Source organism: Mauremys mutica, chromosome 24, assembly GCF_020497125.1.
Source record: "Mauremys mutica isolate MM-2020 ecotype Southern chromosome 24, ASM2049712v1, whole genome shotgun sequence".
NCBI lineage: Eukaryota > Metazoa > Chordata > Testudines > Geoemydidae > Mauremys > Mauremys mutica.
The window spans coordinates 3,973,821-3,994,398 of record NC_059095.1 but is presented as its reverse complement, the minus strand read 5'-3'; the positions used below and the strand labels follow the sequence as shown (position 1 = coordinate 3,994,398).

The window sequence follows — 20,578 nt, the reverse complement described above, 5'->3', positions numbered from 1 at the left end:
TAATCGGACCCTGTGTTGCTTCTCCGTACACAGCGTACTGAAAAGAAAGGGCCCTGGCCCTGTGGTTCAGCACTCAATGGGTTAAAGTTTTATGGTGCTTGTTGTGGGACGGGGAGCAGCTGTTCCCAGCCCCTGTTTTGGCAGCTCGCCAACCCTGCAGAATTTAAAGCCCCCAGCTGCAGACGCTGGGCCAAGGGGAAAGGTGCCCCAGAGACACACCCATCCTCTCACCCCAAACTCTGGGCATCAGCCAGGCTGGGTGTAGGTGACAGGACATGTCCCCCCCCCAGGGGCCCCCAGCTGGAAAGGGGGGGTGCAGCAAAAGGAGGTGTGTGTGGTGGGGGGAGAACTTGACCCCTCGTCTTTGCATCCCTCTACCCCAGAGGGGATCTGAGCCCTCCCCGGGACAGGGGGGCAGAGCTCCGAGGCAGAGCTGGATTTCCACATTCCAGGGGAGCTGGGGTCTGGTTTAGGCCAGATCGGCGATAGGGAAGGAATCTCTCCCTCCCACAAAGTGTGTAACAGGGAGGAAAAGTGGGGGGCATTGGCTTCCCCACTGCCCTGAGCAGGGCTCCCCCGGCCCTAGCCCATGATGCTCCTGTGCAGTGATTAACCCCCTGCCCCTTTCACAAGGGCGTGAAATTAACTCTGCCAATTGCATTTGGGGGCCCCTGGGGCGGGGCGAGGAGCCCAGGGTGACTGCAGGAGAAGGAGGGGGCTCCTTCGTGCACGGTTGGTTTCTCTCTGCTCCCAAGTGCTTCTGCTTTTATCGTCATCAGCCTCTGCAGACAGGCGGGGACCCCCCCAACCTGCCCCACGCACTGGAGCAGCCCCTGCAGGCAGAGCAGAGAAGCAGCCACCTGGGATTCAGCTCAGTCCCCCCGGCCTGGCTCAGCCTGACCCATCCCTTCCAGCCAGAACCTCAGGGACCCAACCAAGGTGCTAGGACTGGGGAAATGAGGCTCATGGCTGGACCCAGGAGTCCGGGGGGACCCTGCCTTCTAAACAAGTCCCTCTTCTCCCCAAACCCAGACAGCCACCAGGCTCTCCCTGCAGCCTGTTCTCCTTCCAGGAGTGAAAAGCAGAAGGTGCCCCTGTAAACACCAGGAGATCTGGAGTCAGACACACATTCCACAGGCCTGGCGTCACAGCCCGGCTCGTCCCCCTGCGACCAGCCCCACGGAGGGAGCGTGCACCCCGACGTCGGCCAGGTGGCACCGGCTGCTTGCTGATGGCGTGGGAAGACATGGCAAGACACTGAGTCACCCCTCTGCTGATTACATTTCCTTTACTCGTCGACTTTAAGGTCAGAAGGGACCATTATGATCATCTAGTCTGACCTCCTGCACAACGCAGGCCACAGAATCTCACCCACCCACTCCTCTAACAAACCCCTAACCTGTGTCTGAGTTATTGAAGTCCTCAGATTGTGGTTTGAAGACCTCAAGCTGCAGAGAATCCTCCAGCAAGTGACCCATGCCCATGCATGCCCCTTTCATCCCCTTCCTCCATTTCATCCCCTTTCCATGGCCTCTGCCCCTTGCCCTTTGCATTCTCTGAGCTGCAAGCGCACAGTGCCACCCATGGGGGGGCACATGCCCCCCAGGAGCACGCTGGGCCTCCCAGAAGGTTACCCCTCTTTGGGGCTGCTCGACCAGCAGCGCACGCCCATTTCGGAGGACGCCGGCTGGTTACCCCGTCGCTCCAACAGTGGCACCGCCATGGTAACCACAGCATCCTCCTTTCACCTCCAGCTCAGCCTGGTAAGATCAGCCCAGCTCCCAGGGGACAAGGGCCCACTAGGATGGGGAGTTATTGGAGCTCCTCGCTGGGAGCTCAGCAGAGAGGCCCAGCACTGAATGCACCATGGGGACTGAACTCCCCTCTGCTCCACCAGCCAGGGGTCCCTCCAGGGCAGGGCATTTGCCTCGAGGGGAGAGGGGGGCGGCACTGCCCGATTTGTACCAGAATACAGATAACTAAGTGCTCACCCATCACAGTCTTGCTGAAGTGGGTGGCCGCCTTCCATCTCTTGTTGAATGCTGCCCCCTCTCCTCTCTCTCCAGCTACTGCAGGCACCGAGCCGGGGCCTGGGAGATCCTTCCAACTTCATTGCAGGTTTTCTGAGGGTTGCTTTATTCCAAGGCAGATCCAGTCCCTGCGATCCCCAGGCAGACGACTCGAGCACTGAGATGCTCTCGGTTCAGTGCGGATGTCAAGAACAATAAGATGCTGCCAGTCTACAGCACGTTCCGACCTAGGATCCTGTTGGGCTTTAGATACATCAATTTAGCCCACAGCCCCCCTCCCCCCCCAGCATTTTGTAGAGGGGGAAACTGAGGCACAGCAAGATTTAAGACCAGTATTTGCCAGCCTAGGTGTCTCAAGTTAAGCACCCAATCAAGGGGTCTGATTTGCAAAGCTACCGCGTACCTGTAGCGCCCACAGACTTCACTGGGGTTGTGGATACTTGGCACCTCTGCCAATCAGGTCACTTACGCAGTTAAACCTGGATCGAGGAGGCCTAGTCTTAGACATCCAGGATTGACATAAGCCCATCCTGCCTGCATTAGAGACCCCGGGGGAGCTGCCGTTTGCACTCCTCCTCCTCGCGTTGCTGGGCACTAGCTGTGCTCAGCCCCAGAAGTGGCTGCATTTCAGTGGGGCTGTGCTGCCAGAGTGCGGTGGGGGGGAGGGGTGCTGGGTGGGTTATTCTGACCCTTCCCCTCTCACTCTACAAAAGAGGAGGGGGGAGCAGCAGATGTGGGAGGATGGAAGGAATGGGCAGGACCTTTGGGATGTGCCCGGGGGATTCCCAGGATGGGGTCAGGGGCCTTATCAGGGGGGTTTAGGGTCCCTTCCCCATGCCCTAGAGATGGAAGGGAAATCAGCTTCTCTATAAGGGTCAGAGACAATAGAGATGAAAGAGACCCTGGAACAGCTCTGCCATCCCTTTGCTCACTGCCCTACATGCTGTTCTCCAGCCCAGCTGCACATGGCCCTGGCGTGGGGGCTCCCACCCCAGACGAGACGACCCCCCAGCCACCGAGCCCAGTGTCAGGAAGTGCTTCCATCAATCCCAACCCAAACCCGGGATCACAGCAAGAGCTGGACACCAGAGGGAGCCACACCAGGTCCAAGCCAGCCCTGGGCCTAGGGCTGCCCCCACCCCGGGCACGGCTAGTTCCAGAGGTGGGGGGGGCTGGGCTCCCCCATGGTGCATGGACATGCAAGTGGGGCGCTCAAGGGTGCAACGAGGGGCAGACGGGAGGGTTTGTCTACACTGGGAAATTCCAAATATCCCAGAATAGAGTCACTTGTACTGTGGAACAGTGGCCACAGGTTCTCCATGGAGACAAACCTTAAGGGTCAAGGGGGAAGAAGACCCCCTCAAAAAAAAAGATCCCCCCCCAAATGGCCTCAGAGAAAGTTTCTTAACATTCTCCCAGCTAACCCACCCTGTCGCCGCAGTCCTGCGGCCACCGCCCCTTGCCGAGGGGACCCTGGGAGAGTAGAAACAAGCAGCGCAGAGCGCCTCCTTGCTGGCGTGAGCATCGTTACAGCTGGACTCGTCCCATGGTGCCCTCCTCACCTGGGCATCTCACAGGACTCTCGCTCAGCCCTGAAGCCACCCCTCTGGAAGGGACCAGTGAAACACAGCCAGCTCTGGGGTGGAGCAAGGCAGCTGTTGAACGGCTGCACGGCAAAGCTACAGAACAGTGGGGGGGTGGCACACAGATGAGGAGGCTGCACGCAGTGGCAGTGCCATGGGGGTGGGGAGGCATGGCGGGTGCAGAATGGACCTGGCAGCATTATCCTGGCTGTGAGCTTTTGCGCAAACACTTGCCGCACGGGGCCATGGATCTATCATTCTCAGCCGGAGTTACAGGCTACTTCCACAACGCGAAGTTTAAGCCTTGCAAATACAGCCCCGGAGAGGGGCTCAGGAGACCTGGGTTCTATCCCCACCGCTGCCACCAATTCTGGACGTGGCCGTGGGCAAGACGCTCGCTCTCTGTGTGCTCCTGTTTTCTCCCCGTCTTTGTCCATCTAGGCCATGAGGGGAGGGGCTGGCTGGGCCTGTGCAGCACCTAGCACAACAGGGCCCTGATTTCTACCGGCGCCTCTGGGCGCCATTGTAACAGACAAGGGCTATTTGCATGGCAGGCCTCAGCCCAGGAGGGGACGTTGGTCACCCCAGTGCTTCCCCGCACTCTGCTCCATTGCGATGTATCCCTCCCCACGCCCACGTTCGGAGCCGCTGAAACGTCCCCAGACCCCTGGTCTGGCTGGGTCATGGGTTTTCCATGTTTCTCCGGCTAAAGGCGTTCGCAGGGGCGGGGGCAGATATCAGGCCGTTTCCTCTCTTACCATAACCCCCCCTTCAATGTGTGATATCACAACCGTCACCGCAGGAACCAGCCATGATGCCACCCCTCCCAGGACTCCAGGTGAGGGCCAGGCACACCAGCTCCGAAACCCAGCTGCTGCTAAGGCGCAGCTGCTCTGCCAAATCTGGATTCCCCTTTAACGAGCTCTGCCGGCCCCTCCTCTCTGCCCGCCCCCAAGTTGTGGAGTCTTGAGCCCAGATCTTGGGTGTCCAATCGGCAGGCGAAGGGGAGAGCAAGCCCCCTTCCTGCATTATAAGAGGTTTGCAAGTGCTCTGCCTGGAGTCCAGTGAGTGGAGCAGGGAGCCGGAGCCGGAGCTGGGGGAATAGGGGGTGGCAGAGGGCTGGGGAGCTGCAGAAGCAGTGGGCCATGGGGAGGATGGAGCATCCAGCCAGCAGAAGGGTCCAGGGAGACAACCTGAGCTACTTCCTAGAGGATCCAGGCACCGGGACGCTGTACAGGAGGGGCCAGCTCTTGGGAAAGGTACCTTGTTTATTTGCTTTCAAGCGGTTCTAGGAAGCGGTCGGGGGGCAGAGTCTGACAGCAGCTGTGTGTGCGCATCTGATGGAGACAGTGCGACTTCCGCGCTTCTCTAGCACCTGCCACCGGACGCTGGCAATGGATTAAACTCATCCAGCCCCCCCCCGCCCCGTGAGAGAGGCAAGTCATTGTGGTCTCCAGTTTAGATGGGGAAACTGAGGCACAGGGGGGCGGGCGATTTGCCCAAGGTCATCTAATCAGTGACAGAGCTGGGCATAGAACCCAGGAGTCCTGATGCCTACCCCCCTTCCCCTGTTGGATCCACTAGACACCATTCCCTTCTGAGAGCTGGGATTGAAACCCAGCCCCCCCCCGCTGCTTTCACTAGACCCCAGCTCTGAGCTGCAGCAGGCCACGGGCTGATTCAGGAGAATCTCTGCTGATTCTAGGGATCAGGATGTACCACGTTAGCCAAAGCCCGTGGGGTGCACTCGCTGCAAAAGCAGCAGCAGATTAGCAGCGGGCCGCGCTCAGAGCGGGGGTCTGCCAGACGTGCCCTCGCCCCTCTGAGCTTCTGGAAGCCGCTTACCAGGGAGAAGTTACAACTGAATGAGTTGTCGGGGGCTCTTCCTCCTGGGTGCAAAGGGAACGCTGAGCTACCCCGCTCCTTACCCTCCCTAATACCCCGGGCCCGATCCTCCACTTACACCAGTGCAAACTGTGACCCAGTCAGGGGCAGCTGTTTACACCTACTTTGCCCTGATGCCAGTGACCTAGGAATCCAGGGATCAGAGACGCTTGGCCCCAGGACTTCCTGCTGTGGCCAGCTCCCGACATGTCTGCCAAGGGAAGCCCCGAGCACGTAAAGTTACCCTGGACGGAGAAGCCTAATGCCCTGGTTAGGGCCCTGCTCCATGCTGTCGCTGCAGGTCCTGGGTGCCGGAGGCTGGGATGGCTCAGGGCAGAGTGCCCAGCCCGGCTCAATGCCAGTCCGCCGCAGGCCCAGCCAGGGGCCCACTAGCCCACGCCCGGAAAGCAGGGCTTGCTCCCCACTGGCGCTGCTGCAGCCCGCCCCCGCCCCCCAGACAAGGCCTCGGTCTCACAGCCCCTGTGATGGGGAAACTGAGGCACCGTGAGGGGTTAGCCATCCAGTGGCGCTGCAAACTTTTATAGTGGAGGTGCTAAAGGTGGAAACCATGTATTTGGGTTGTCACTACTACTTCAAGCCGGGGCGGGGGGTTGAGGCAGCCTCCCCCGCCAGCACCCTGAGTTCTAGCACCTAGCTGTCTCATTCCCCATCTCTGTTCGTAGTGTAACATCCTGTGCTGACCTCACTGCGCTACCAGACAGTGGTGAGGCAGGAATTCGATCGCAGAGGGAGGCAGCCTGCGTAGTCGCTGCGGGTTGGGGTGTAGCTGTTGCCAAGCAGAGGAGGGAAGAGGCCCTCGGCCCAGGTTCAGTAGCTTTGCATTCTGGCCTTGAACCTGGAGCCAAAAAATCGAGGGGAAGCAGAGCCCGGTGGCGAATGGGCATTTTGTTGTGGGAACTGCCGCGCTCTCCTTTGGGAAACTGAGGCACAGAGGCAAAGCAACTCGCCCGTCAGCTGCTGCTGCACCTGCAGGAGGGTGACTTTGTCTCTTTCAAGAGAGCTGCGTTGGCAGGCAGGAGCCGCCACGTCAGGAAGCAGGAGAGCCCCATCTGCCACGCAAAGCTGCCCACAACACGTACTCCCCCGCCGGAAAGGCAGGGGCCTTGTGCAGCATGTGAGGCTCAGCATGGGCCCTGCTGCCTAGTGGTTAGAGCCAGCAATGGGGCCTCGGGGCTCTGGCACTGAGGGGAGCAGGCTTTAGGCGTTAAAGCAGGGTTTGGGACGTCCCATCTCTGGGAGGCGAGCCCAGCCTAGGACTCCTGGGTTCCAGTCCTGCTGCTGTCACTGACCTGCCACGGGATGTTGGACCAGGCACAGCTATTTTCTCCCTCTGCAAAACAAGGATCAGCCCCCTTAGGATGAGCCTGAGCCCCTCAAATGGAAGGGCCAAGGGTCATCATTGGAGGCACCCTCAGGGTGGGAACGACCCTCCCCGGTTGCCCAACCCCCATGGCTTTGTCCCAGGGAAGCTCCCCCCGGTACAAGTCCCCACAGGGCCAGGGGAGCAGGATGCAGCCCCATGTTACCAGAATCCTCACGGCTCCTCCTTGCGCGCAGGGGGCGTTCGGCCGGTGCTACAAGTTCACGGACGCGTCCACCGGCAAAATCTACGCCATCAAGATCGTCCCCCAGTCCCGCATCTCCCGGCTGGAGAGCAGGGGGAAGGTGAGCCAGGGGTTACTCCCTGGGGCTGGGGGTGGGGAGGAAGCATCTGGCACTGGCCAGAGGGAGGAGGGGTCTGGCCGGGTGAGCCTAGAGGTCATGACCCCTCCCCCTCTTATCATCCCCCCAGAGGAGCAATTGGCTGCAGCTGGGCCCTGTTCTGCCTTCTCCCAGCTGGGCTGCCTGTGCTGGGGCAGACACCCATGAACTAAGGGGAAGGTTAACCCTTTCCTTGCCAGCACCCTCCCCCCCGCCAAGCCCCATTCCCTTCTTTACAAGGGATTCCCGTGCCCCCTCACCCCATAGCTCAATCTTGGGGGCAGGGGTGGGGGTTAAACCCCAGGGCAAACAAAGAAGCCCCCCTCCCACCGCAGACTCTCCACGTTCCTCGTGTTCTCACGCTGGGGTGTCGCCCAGCCCCCCAGCTGAGACACGGTCTCTGAGGATCACAGAGCAAACCACGGACTGTGCACAGATGAGCAGCAGCCTCAAATGGCAGCGCAGGGTGAGACCACGTCTCATTCCTACGCGTAGGGACGCCATTGCTCCTGAGCACTGAAGATTGAGAGCGCTGGCTCTGGTGGCCCAGCCAGTTCCCACCCTGCAGGTAACTGCAGCCTGATCGGCTACATTCCCCCTTGCAGCTTCGGTCAGGATCCAGAAATTCCCCATCTATCGTGTGAGTCGGCTGTTGCAAGACGCCGATCACGTTCCACCGCAGAGCCAGCTGCATTTCAGTGGCAGAGGCGTGATTTCCTTTGCGCACACTGTCTGCCAACGCCCTCTTACCCGAGAGACGTGTCAGATCTCATTAATGAATCGGTCTTGCTGTCATTTTACCAGCTCACGTTGGCATCAGCCAAAAAGCATGAATGCTGTGAGGTAGCTGGGTTCTGACTCTAATGAAAGGGCCAGTGGTAGGCTGGTATGCACAGCTGCCACCTACAGGCTGGGATCTGAACTGCATAGTTGTGTTTCATAGGCCCTATACTGCTAGCAGCTAATGGGGTTTCTCCTATCGCTCCAGTAGCAGAATGATCTGAGTTCTATCCCTACTGCTGTCATAAAGCTCCCAGGGGCTGTGAGTGCAACGCTGACAGCTGTGAAACTCCTAGCTGGGCGCGAGGACCCAGAATGCGCGGCCCCCACCGGGGAGCAGTGTGTGTGCATGTGTGTTTTCCACAGCGCTGTATGATTCTAGCTGACTCCAGCGCTTCAGGCTCGTGACTCGTTTCGCTTGCTAGTTGTGTGCGTGTCTGCAATTCTCCTCCCGCAGGTCGAGAGGGAAATCGAGCTGCACAGGCACCTGAGCCATCGGCACGTCGTGGGCTTCCACCGGCACTTTGCTGACCGAGACAACATCTACATGATCCTGGAGTACTGCAGCCACAAGGTGAGCGGAGCTGAGCCGAGGCGCCGGGCCCCGGAGCTCATCAGGGAAGGGAGACAAGTCCCGTTCAAAGAAATACCCTCCAAGGCGTCTGCACTCGACTTCTGTTGAAATCCAGGGACGTGAGGAGCCCACACACATTTGGGGCCATAATAACTTGGGCGCCTCTCCTGGATCTTTTCCAATCCTCTGGGGTCTGCAAATCTGGCTTGAAAATATGAGACCAGCCTTTATCTGGCTTGCAACACATCACGAGAGGCCTGTTTGACTAGCATTGGGAGAGCAGGGAGCAGAGAAGGTGCTGGGATCCTGAAGATCTGAGTTCTGATCCCTCCCTGCCTGTGATCCACTGGGTGTCACCTCAAGTGAGTGACTTTCCCCTCCCTCTGTCTCCTTTCGACTCAGAGCAATTCGGGGTGGGGTCTGTCTCTCACCTGGCCCACAGGGGCTCTGATCTCAGCCAGGGCTCATGGGCATTACTATAATGGTAGGTAGTCCTTAGGCTGCTCTAAATTACTGCAGTGGAAGATTTCCTGGGAGCAGCAGAGTCGTCGCTCCAAACACAGCGCTCGATCTGGCTGATTGAAAGGGACAGACGGGTTTGTTTTTCAGGGCTGACTCTTTAGTTAACTAAGTGAAGAGGTGGGGCAGCTTTCGGAGGCGATACTAGAGTAACTAACCTGCCTCCAGCAGCTCCACTGAACCTCCGACAAGCGGAGATGGGCTGGAAATGTGGAAGTCAGGCCCAGATGTCGAGGGTCAGAGGAAGGGGGGATGGGTTTGACTCAAGCCCCTCTGCCCCCTCCCTGATCCAATCTATCCCCAAAAGGCGGGGTGGGGGGTTACCAGCACCATGGACCGTGCCGCCAAGAGGAGGCCTGTGTGCTGTGCTGGACCAGATCTGTCACTGATCTGCTTTCCTCTGCCCATCCCCAGTCCCTTGCCCACGTCCTGAAGGCCAGGAAAACTCTGACGGAGCCAGAGGTCCGATATTACCTGAGGCAGATCATTGCCGGGCTGCGCTACCTCCACCAGCAGGGCATCATCCACCGTGACCTCAAGCTGAGTATGTGGCTCGGGCCTGGGGCCGGCTGGAGCACAGGGTGACGCCTGGAGGAGGGGGGATCTCCAAAGGGTGCAGGGGGAGAGACCTTGCGAGTGATGCATCGCCAGCTGACACATCGGCCTCTGATGCCGAGCAGGTGCCCGTGGGAAAGCGGCTGGCAGAGGGAACCGGATTCCACCCCACCCCTCCAGAGTCCTCGCCTAATGAATGGACGTGCTAGGGGACTTGGCTGCAGTGGGGAAGGCACCCTTTGGGGACAGGAGGGCAGTATTGCCTACTAGTTACAGCCAGGGCGTGGGAATCAGGACTCCTGGGTTCTATGCTTGGGAGGTGCAATGGGTTGGAGTGTGGGGAGGCCGAGGGTTGGAACTCCTGGGTCTTCTTTCCAACTCTGAGGCCTGTGGAGCAGGTTGCTGGGTGCCAGGACTCCGGGGTTCTGGTCTCAGCTCTGGGAGGGTGGCCCTATAGGTTGGGAGAGTGGAGGGAAGGGGCTGGGAGTTGGGGCTCCTGGGTCCTCTCTCCAGCCATGAGAAGCGTTGAGCTGGTTCTGGGGTGCCAGGACTCCTGGGTTCTGGTCCTGGTTCTGGGATTCTGGTCCAAGAGGTGGGGGGGACAGAGGAACAGTGGTGGCTGGGAGTCAGGACTCCTGGGTTCTTTTTCTAACTGTACTTGAGGCAGGTCATGTCCTTCTCCTTCCTCTCAGCTCCCCTGCCGTGCAATGGGGAGATGGGACTGAACTCCCAGACGGCTCAGACCCTTGGATGGATGGATCTGTGCCCCACAGCAATGCAGCACCATCTTCCTGGGGACCCTTTCAAAGCCTGAAGCCCTGAGCAGCAATGAAGGAGTTAATCGCCCCTGTGCCCTTCACCTTGGCCTCTGAGACCCCACCCGAAGGGGGCTGGGGGCTGCAGAGGGGTTATAAATACCCCAGCAGCGCGTCTGGCCGTCTGGCTTGTTGCGAGTAAATGCCACCAGCGTGACTTCATGCTTCTGAATGGGAGCCCGGGAGCCAGCGCTCCATGTAGGGGCAGCCCCGTGGAGGGGGAGAACGTGGGGACCCCCAGGTGCGGCCTCTCTCCCTGCACGCACACAGCTTCCCCCGCCAAGCAGCCTCGGGGCTGGGGGGGGCCTCCGGCCTGCCTGTGATTTATTGCTCCCCTGGGGCGCACACAAAGCCGCCAGGGCTACTGAGGAGGCCCCATCCAGAGCAATGGGCTACTCCCGTCTCCACAGCTGTTTGAGCGGCTGTATAGAAATCTACCGGCCCAGACAGCCCCGCATACGCCCTGCTCTGGTGCTAGAATCCATGCTCCCTTCTCCCCGGCAGCATGGCCTAGTGGCTAGAGCCTGGGAGCCAGGACACCGTTCCCAGCCCTGCTACGGACTCCTTGTGTGAGCTGGAGCCAGCCTCAGTTTCCCCATCTGCAAAGGGGGGTGACTCTGGCCCCGGGGCTGGAAAGCTGCCCAGAGTGCGCTCAGCGCCTGACCTCTCTTAACCCTACAGGTAACTTCTTCCTCACGAAGAACATGCAGGTGAAGATCGGGGACCTGGGGCTGGCGACGAGAGACGAGCAGGCCGGCCGGAGACGGGGGTGAGTGCTGGCCCAGCTCAGCCTGCGGCCCTCGCCGGGGCGCTCCGTGGATTCACCTCCCGTTCCTTTCCCCCCTGCAGCGTGGTGTGTGGGACGCCCAACTACCTGGCCCCCGAGGTGATCGCCAAGAAGGGGCACTCCTTCCAGTCCGACATCTGGGCCCTGGGCTGCATCCTGTGAGTGAGGGGCCAGGCTGGGCAAATGCCTCCAGGAGGGGTGGGCAGGGCTGGGTCGGTGGGGAGGGAATGGGATACGGGGCAGCAGCTCTGATCCGGCCCCAGGGCGGGGAACAGGCTGGTTCGGTGGGGTGGGGAATGGGACACCGGCTCTGACCTGGCCCCAGGGCAGGGAACAGGCTGGTTCAGTGGGGTGGGGAATGGGGCACCGGCTCTGACCTGGCCCCAGGGCGGGGAACAGGCTGGGTCCGTGGGGAGGGAATGGGGCATGGGGCCGTTCCCCTCTAGGGAATGCTCTGATTGGCTGCTTGTGCCGCCTTGGTGCGCTGGGGAGGCTCTGATTGGCTGCCGTCCCTCGCCCCAGGTACACCGCTCTGACAGGCTGCTCCCCCTTTGAGATCACCGACAAGCAGGAGATGTACCAGTGCATCCGGGAGGGCCGGTACCCCACCCCCACCCACCTCTCGCCGGGTGCCAGGAAGCTGATCGGCCGCCTGCTGGCGCCCAGCCCCTCGGAGCGGCCCAGCCTGGAGGAGGTGCTGGAGGACGAGTTCTTCACCCAGGTCCGGGCGCTGCTGGGACGGGCGAGTTGCTCCCGGTGGGCACCAATCCTGGGCAACCCCATGTGCCAGGTCGCTATGCCGCTTGCTCGGATTTAAGCTTGGTAGAGCCGGGCCTGATGGCGGGTCGTGCACTAGTACCCGGGAACCCCGTCAAGGCACCCAGGGTGGATGTGCACCTGTGCTGCCCTGTCTTAAGAGGAAAGCCACCTCCCCTCGCCCAAAGCCCCCGGAAGTGCCCTGAGCTCAGCTGCAAAGAGCTGTGGCCATGCCTGGTGCAAACCAAAGCAAATAGGATCCAGGCGCGGGCACTGGCAGGTCCTTGTATCCAGCCCCCAACACGGTGCCCCAAGTCCCTGGGCTGGTGCTCCAACCTCGCCAGCCCTTCTGGGTTACTTCCACCATCGCTGGCATCTGTGGCCCCTTCTAGCCCTGGTCCCTGTAGGAACGGTGGGGTCCTTACCCTGCCTCCTCCGTGGCACCAGCCCGTGGTACGGCCGGGAATGGAGTGACGTGGCTCTTGTCTCCCAGGGTTTCACTCCGGACAAGCTGCCATCCCGCGCCTGCCACTCGGTGCCCATCTTCGCCCTGCCCAGCCCCATGGGCCAGCTCCTGAAGAAGGCGGCCAAGGTGCTGTTCAGGGGGTTGCCGTGCCAGGAGCCCCGGGCAGGTGGGTCAAGCGGCCGCGGCCCCCCGTGCTCTGGGCCGGGCTCGGCAGTGCCCAGGTCACCTCACGGCTCCGCTGTGTCTCCATCCAGGTAGCCCAGTGCCCGCCAAGGAGCCGGAGAGGCTGAGCCGATCCCAGCAGGCTCAGAACCTGCCCAGCCTGGAGCGGCACAGCGAGGTAGGAGGGGTCCGGGGGCAGGAGGGCGGGCAGGGACCTGGGGGGGATCTGCAGCCCCCGGCTCTCCCCTCTCTCACCCGCGGTCCTGGTCTCCCTGCCAGGTGGAAAGAGGCAGTGTCCAGGCTGCGCCGTTCCCCGAGGCCCCCAGCATGTTCTCCATCCATCTGCTCATGACGGGAGCCCTCAGGCCCAGCCGCTCTGGTGCCGACGGTAAGTGGATGCTGGGGGCTGCGGGTGCCGGCTGAGCCAACAGAGCGCCCCATGCCAGGCAGGCGTCCCGGGGGGCACTGGAGCCCATTGGAGCAGAGACCCGGAGGCTGGGGGGCGACACTGATCCTTACAGCTCGGGAGGGGCAGGGCCGGTAGCCTGGGACAGAGCTTGAAGCCACGTTTCCCAGACCAGCCTCCAGCTGTGGGGCCTGGAATTTGGGAGGGTTCTTGGCTGGAGACATCCAGGGCCCGATTCCAGCTGGGAGCAGCATGTGCTGAGCCCGTGCTGGGGATCGGGCCCTGGGGGGCCTCCCGTTGGGCCCCCAAACCAGACACCTCTCTCGGCCTCCACCTCCCTTGGCCAGGGGCTGGGAGCAGGGCTGCTGGGAGCCTGCTGGGCCTAGGCCCCCCACCTCCCTAGGGTTGTCAACTGTCTAATTGCACAAACCACAACACCCTGCCCCGCCCCCTGCCCCGAGGCCCTGCCCCACTCAGTCCAGCCCCTCCCTCCCTCCCTGTCCCCCAGCTTCACTCACTTTCACTGGGCTGGGGCAGAGGGGTGGGGGGCAGGAGGGGGTCATGGGTGGGGTAGGGGGTGGGGGTGGGGTGCAGGAGGGGGTGTGGGCTCTGGGAAGGAGTTTGGGTGCGGGAGGGGGCTCAGGGCTGGGGCAGGAGGATGGGGGGCAGGAGGGGGTGAGGGGTGTGGGCTCTGGGAAGGAGTTTGGGTGCGGGAGGGGGCTCAGGGCTGGGGCAGGAGGATGGGGGGCAGGAGGGGGTGAGGGGTACGGGCTCTGGGAAGGAGTTTGGGTGCGGGAGGGGGCTCAGGGCTGGGGTAGGGGGCTCAGGGCTGGGGCAGGAGGATGGGGGGCAGGAGGGGATGAGGGGTACGAGCTCTGGGAAGGAGTTTGGGTGCGGGAGGGGGCTCAGGGCTGGGGTAGGGGGCTCAGGGCTGGGGTAGGGGGTGGGGTGCAGGAGGGGGTGATGGGTGGGGTAGGGGGTGGGGGTGGGGTGCAGGAGAGGGTGTGGGCTCTGGGAAGGAGTTTGGGTGCGGGAGGGAGCTCAGGGCTGGGGCAGGAGGATGGGTGGCAGGAGGGGTGAGGGGTGTGGGCTCTGGGAAGGAGTTTGGGTGCGGGAGGGAGCTCAGGGCTGGGGCAGGAGGATGGGGGGCAGGAGGGAGTGAGGGGTACGGGCTCTGGGAAGGAGTTTGGGTGCAGGAGGGAGCTCAGGGCTGGGGCAGGAGGATGGGTGGCAGGAGGGGTGAGGGGTGTGGGCTCTGGGAAGGAGTTTGGGTGCGGGAGGGGGCTCAGGGCTGGGGTAGGGGGCTCAGGGCTGGGGTAGGGGGTGGGGTGCAGGAGGGGGTGATGGGTGGGGTAGGGGGTGGGGGTGGGGTGCAGGAGAGGGTGTGGGCTCTGGGAAGGAGTTTGGGTGCGGGAGGGGGCTCAGGGCTGGGGCAGGAGGATGGGGGGCAGGAGGGAGTGAGGGGTATGGGCTCTGGGAAGGAGTTTGGGTGCAGGAGGGGGTGAGGGGCTGGGGCAGGAGGGGGTGAGGGGTGAGGGGTGTGGGCGGCGCAGCAGGGCTAAGGGTGGCTCCCTGCCTGCCCCAGCCCCACACCGCTCCCGGAAGTGGCCGGCAGGTCCCTGCGGCCCCGGGGTGGGGCAGGGGTCTCCACGTGCTGCCCGCGCCCCGAGTGCCAACTCTGCAGCCCCCATGGGCCGGGAGCTGTGGCCAGTGGGAGCTGCCGGGGCGGAACCTGCCTTAGCCCCACTGCGCTGCCGCCCGGGAGCTGCCCGAGGGAAGCGGGGCTGGGGTGCCCCACGTGCTGCCCCCCTGCGCGCTGCTCCCGGAATCGGCCAGCACGTCGCCGCAGCCCTTGGGAGGTGGGGGAGGAGGCTCTGCATACTGCCCCTCCCTGAGGGCATCGCCCCACAGCTCCCAGACTTTTTTAACACCTAAAAATCTCCCGGTTTGGCTTCAGTAGCCTCGGGGAGACAGGGCCTGATTCTGGGACTCCTGGCGAAACCGGGAGAGTTGGCAACCCTACGGCTCCCCCTGGGGTGGCCCCCCTGGGTTCCCTCGCTGCTTCCTGTTGGGGCAACAGCCCCGCTCATGCGGGGGTGGGGAGGGACTCAGGGCACAAGAGCACACGGGGCTGGCTGGGCAGAGAAATGAATCCAGTCACCTGCTGTGCTCACTCAGGGAAGCATTGTCTAGCGGTTAGATGGGGGTGGGGGATCAGGACCCCTGGGTTCTCTCTCCCTGGCTCTGGGAGGGGAGTGGGGTGTAGTGGTGGGGGCTGGAAGGTGGGGGGCAGAGGGGTGACCCTGCCAGGCCTACAGCGGGTGCCGTGCATGGTGCCCTGATCCCGGCCCCGTCTCTGCACCAGATGCAGGCTGGAGCGTGGCGAGCGCGGTGCAGTCAGTCACCAGGGTGCTGAGCAGCTGCCTGGAGAACATGCCTCTGGGTAAGAGGGACCCTGGTGCTGGAGACCCCCAAACCTCAGCACGCCCAGCTCCATCATCCCCTGGGCCTTCCTCAGCCTGGGCACCAAGCCCCCCGTGCCAACCCGGCCGGATACGGGTGGAGTCTGGGCTGGGCTGACTGGTCCCACCCTGGGTGCAGGCTCCAACCGAGCCACTGTCCAGCCCTTGGGCTGCATGGTGGGGGCTGGGACTCCATGCTGGGGGGTGGGATTGCCCCACTGGGCCTGGCAGTGCCAGGGGTCGGGCCAGGCCAGTGGGGCGCTGCTCAGGTGGCCTCCTGACCCCACCTGCTCTGTCAGGGCCTCTCCCCAGCTGGCGGGCACCAGGGGCCTGTGGGGGCCTCTCTGCTGGGCCTCAGGCTCCTCTCTTTCTCCTTGCAGCCGAGCACAACCCTGTGCAGCTCCTGGCACCGCCCGTCCTCTGGGTCACCAGGTGGGTGGATTATTCCAACAAGTATGGCTTCGGCTACCTGCTCTCGGACGGCTCCACGGGCGCCCTGCTCGCCGACGGCACCCACCTCGCCCTGTGCCCGCAGTCACCGTAGGTATCCCCCGGGCACCCGCCTGGCCCTCTGCCCCCTCCCCCGGGCACCCGCCTGGCCCTCTGCCCTCTGCCCCCACCCTGGCCCTCTACCTTCCCAGCACCCGCCTCAGCATCTGCCTTGCCACCCCTGGAGCCCTCTGCACAGTCACCCCCTCTCAGCCACCCATCACCCCCTCTGCCCACACAGCAGTAGATACCTCCACACCTCCCCCCAACCCTCTGCTCAGTCCCCCTGACACCCACCTCGCCTGGCACCTGCCCTGGCAGGTCTCTGGGCACCTGGGAGACCTGCTGCCCCCTCTCCAGGGGTTCTGCCTGGCGCCCTCCCAGCCCCTGGGCCGTTGCTCCAGCCTCGTGGCCTTTTGTTGCTTCCTTCCAGGCGTGTCTGCTACTGCCCGGGGCGCGGGGAGGCCGTGTCCTTCCCCCGGAGCGACGTGCCCGCCTCCCTGGCCACGAAGATGGGCATCTTGCACTTCTTCTCCCAGTACATGCAGCAGAAGCTGCTGGAGGTGAGGCCCTGGGGCCGGGCAGGGCGGGAGATGCCAGTGGCGGCTGGGGGAGGCCCCAGGGTGCAGTGCCATGGGCAGCGCTGGCCCCTCCACGTGCCCTGCCTGGGCTGCCCCCGCTCGCAGGGGAGGGGCCCAGCCGTGGCTGTGGCAGCGGACCCAGGGGTTGCGCCCCAGGTGAATTTCCCATCCCCTCTGGGCTGTGCCCGCATGGGGGGCTGTAAGGGGGAGCCACACTCGGTGCCCCCCGGCCCAGCCATCTGCCTGACGCTGCTCCTGCTGGCAGGGGGGGAACGAGCCGGCGGGTCCCAGCAGCTCCACGGACGCCCCCTGTCTCCTGTGCTGCGCCAAGTCGGACCGGGCACTGCTGATGCTCTTCAGCAACGGGACGCTGCAGGTAACCCCCCCCCGCCCGCCGCAGCTGCTCCCTCAAGCCCCCACTCAAGCCTCTCCTCCCCCCAGCACATCCTTTAGCCTCTCCCCCGTCCTCCTGCCCCATGGCCGCTCCCCCCATCCCGAGCCTCTCCCCCCGTCCTCCTGCCCCATGGCCGCTCCCCCCATCCCGAGTCTCTCCTCCTCTGGTGCACCCCCGAGCCTCTCCCCCGTCCTCCTGCCCCATGGCCGCTCCCCCCCTCCCGAGCCCCTCCTCCCCCGGTGCACCCTGAGCCTCTCCCCCGATCCTCCTGCCCCATGGCCGCTTCCCCCTCTCCCGAGTCTCTCCTCCCCTGGTGCACCCCCGAGCCTCTCCCCCGATCCTCCTGCCCCATGGCCGCTCCCCCCCTCCCGAGCCCCTCCTCCCCTGGTGCACCCCCGAGCCTCTCCCCCGATCCTCCTGCCCCATGGCCGCTCCCCCCTCCCGAGCCCCTCCTCCCCCGGTGCACCCTGAGCCTCTCCCCCCATCCTCCTGCCCCTTGGCCGCTCCCCCGCTCCCGAGCCCCTCCTCCCCCGGTGCACCCTGAGCCTCTCCCCCCATCCTCCTGCCCCATGGCCGCTTCCTCCTCTCCCAAGTCTCTCCTGCCTCCATCCTCCTCACCCCACCCCCCCAGCGGCTCTCCCCAACCGTCATCCCCGCTACCCCCAAGCCACTCCCCAGGCTCTGGCTCCTCCCGCCCGACACAGGACCTCTGCAGACCTAGGTTGCACTGATCTATCCGGTGTCACAAGTGAAATGAGTTTGACGGCCTCAGCCGCGTTCCACCCTCCCCATGGGCTGCAGCACAGCCTGGCCGGGGTGACAGGCCCGGGGCTGGGATAGTGGGGAATGTGGGGCTCAGTAGGGCTGTGGTCTGTGACTCCCCCACACCCCCCAAGGCCCTCTCCTGGCAGCAGGGCCGGACAGTGGCAGCGGGGGCTGGAAGCCCCTTGTGAAAGGGGGGCGTAGGTGCGAGCGCAGCTGGGGGCTGGCAGTTGGGGGGCAGAGGGGGCAGAACTAGAGGGCAAGGGGGATGGGGTGGAGCAGGAGCTTCCCCACAGTCAGAGCCCCCTAAGCCCATGGGGGCTGGTCCCATTGTCTGATCCCAGCAGCGGGGGCCACCAGCTGAGCTCCCTGCCCCCGCCAATGTGTGCATGGGGGGGTTATTAACCCTCTCCTGGCCCAGGTTCTGTGGGACGCTGCGTCACTCGCCCTCCCCTCTCTGCCCCGCAGGTCAATTTCTATCACGACCACACCAAGCTGGTGCTGAGCTGCCCAGGCGACGGGCACCTCCTGACCTGCATCGACGAGCAGCGCGTCCGTGCCACCTTCCCGCTGGGCGCCCTGGCCGCGGGGGGCTGCGCCCCGGCCCTGCGGGAGCGCCTGCAGTACGCCCTCGCCATGGCCCACTGCCTGTAGCTGCCTCCGCTGCCCCCCACCCAGGACTCTCCTGCCCCCGGAGCCAGACCCGCTGCCCAGCGCCGGGCCTGGCATGGACACGGACACGGGGCGGCTGAGGTGATGGGGCGGCCCGGGGCAGGCCCATTAGGGGCTCGTATGGGACCCTGCTCCCCGGCTGGAGGGGTGCGGTGGGGACACGAGTCCTTCCCGCTCTGCCCCCTGGAACCAGCGGGGCCTGGAGGTGCCCATTAGCCCACTGCCAATGCCGGCCCAGGAGCATCACCCACCGGGATTTGGGGCTTAGCAAACAGGCCTCGGTCTTCAGGGGTGGCGCCCAAAGGGGAGCTGGCGCAGCGGGCGCGGCGGGGGGGCGCCAGGCTGCCCGGAATGGCTGGGGCCGGTGGCCAGGCAAACTGGGGAGTTGCTGCGGGGGCTGGGGCTGGAGCTGACCGCTCGGCGCTGGCGGAGGGTGGGGAAGGGACCTGCTGGGCCAGGATCCCACCCAGACGGGGGCCAGGATGGGAAGGAGGCACGGAAAGCTCAGGTTCTGTGATGGAGGGAGGCGCTCTGAGGAGGCAAGAGAACCCAGGAGTCCAAGTGGGAGGGTACAGAGGGGGAGGGAGCCGGCTGGAGGGGGGAGTGGAGGAAGGTGAAGGAGCTGGGGGGAGGTGACTGGGGTTCAGGGGTGTCTGGTTGGTTCTGGGCCCCGTTGAGTCTAAACTCCGCTCCTTGCCCAAGGAGGCCTGGCCTGGCCCAGTGGTTCCAGCCACGCCCTGGCTTGGGGGTGAGGGGGTGGCAGGTGCCAGCTGGCGCTGAGGTTGGGGGGGGCAGGCGAAGAGCGGGGTTGGCCACGTGCACGGTCCCAGCGCTGAGGGGTGCACGAACCGCCTGGGACAGCGTGCGGGGGGGGGGGGGGCTGGCAAAGCAGGATGTGAATGTGGGGGCTGCAGAGAGGGAGCGAGGGGGGGGGCAGCGCTGCGAGGCCCCGGAGAGCCCAGGGCTGGGGGAGCAGGACGAGCGGGTCGCTAGCTGCGGCGTGTCGGCAGCGCAGGGGCTGGGCTGGGGTAAGGCCTGGAACTACTGTTCCCAATTAAACTCCTGTGGCCGCGGTTCAGCAGCGTCTGATTCTGAGGGCTCTGGGGCTGTGACACGCGGCTCTGGCCCTTGCAGACCTGCCTTGGCTGGATCCGTCGCCTGGTGGAGAGAGCACGTGGCTGGGACGCCGGAGACCTGGGTGCTGCTATTCCTGGCTCGGCCACCGGCCTCGGGCAAGTCACGGCCCCGCTCCGTGCCTCAGTTTCCCTCTCTGTAAAACAGTATCATGCTGCTGCCCTCCGCTAAACAGCCCTTTGACCTACCGAGGAAAAGTCCTAGGTCAGAGCCAGGGGTGATTGTTAGTGACCCAGACACAGCCCCCGGCTGGGGCCCAGGACGTGGCTGGAGTTGGCAGGGCCTCTGCCTGGTTTTGAGCTGCCCAGCTGCCCTGTCGCCATGACTAACCAGCCCCAAGGCCCCATCCTCCCTGGCACTGGCTTTAGGCCGGGGAAGCAGCGGGAGGAAGAGGGGAGCACGTGTTGGGTGTGCAGGGGGCTGGCAGTGGTGGCCAGTGGTTATAGCCCAGGTGCTTGTCCCCTGCCTGCACGGAGCTGAGTGAGCTAATGCTGCTGGCGGTGGCTGGGCGGGGGGGCCCAAAGCCCTGGCCCTATAGGGAGCTGTTCTGTGTCCGACCCCCCACGGCCGGCCCTTGCCAAGAATGCCGAGCCCGGCTCACATGCCCCGTGTTCGGAGATTAGCCCCTTGAGTGCGACAAGGTCCCAGTGACGAGCCTATCGGGCCCTTTCAGCCGTTCACGGTGGAGGAATGTGCCCTGCCCGCCCCGCCGCCTGAGCCCCCCCTTGTGAACAGGCCAAGGACCACGGGGCCAGCACTGCAGCAAGTCCCAGTTCCTGGCTTTCTCGGCTCTGCCCAGCCCTTCCCCCTCCCATGGGTCCTAGCTGGGCGCTTCGTGCCCTGGGGCTGTCTCCGCTGCAGCACTCCATGCCCCCACGTGACAGCCCTGCCCAGGGAGGTGGGTGTTTCACATGCCAGGGCCCAGACCCAGGGTCCTGCCCCCCTCCCCCCTTGCTGCTTCTGGGCGTCTCTTCCCCTTGCTGTGCCTCCATTTCCCTACAGGCCCTGGCCTGTCACATCCTCCCTGGCAGGACCAGCTGGAGCA

The 20,578-nt window shown here is 64.0% G+C and overlaps 1 protein-coding gene across 1 annotated transcript; it reads left to right on the top strand.

The window, feature by feature from the left end:
- Positions 1-4,753: 4,753 nt before the first annotated feature.
- Positions 4,754-18,395, top strand: PLK5 (polo like kinase 5 (inactive)). The gene is made up of 15 exons (XM_044998843.1): positions 4,754-4,872; positions 7,076-7,183; positions 8,457-8,573; positions 9,507-9,636; positions 11,144-11,231; positions 11,312-11,407; positions 11,772-11,970; positions 12,499-12,637; positions 12,726-12,811; positions 12,913-13,021; positions 15,405-15,482; positions 15,882-16,041; positions 16,424-16,553; positions 16,837-16,947; positions 18,196-18,395. The coding sequence occupies exons 1-15, from the start codon at positions 4,759-4,761 to the stop codon at positions 18,379-18,381; spliced, it is 1,851 nt and encodes a 616-aa protein (XP_044854778.1). The 5' UTR covers positions 4,754-4,758; the 3' UTR covers positions 18,382-18,395.
- The last annotated feature ends 2,183 nt before the right edge of the window (positions 18,396-20,578 follow it).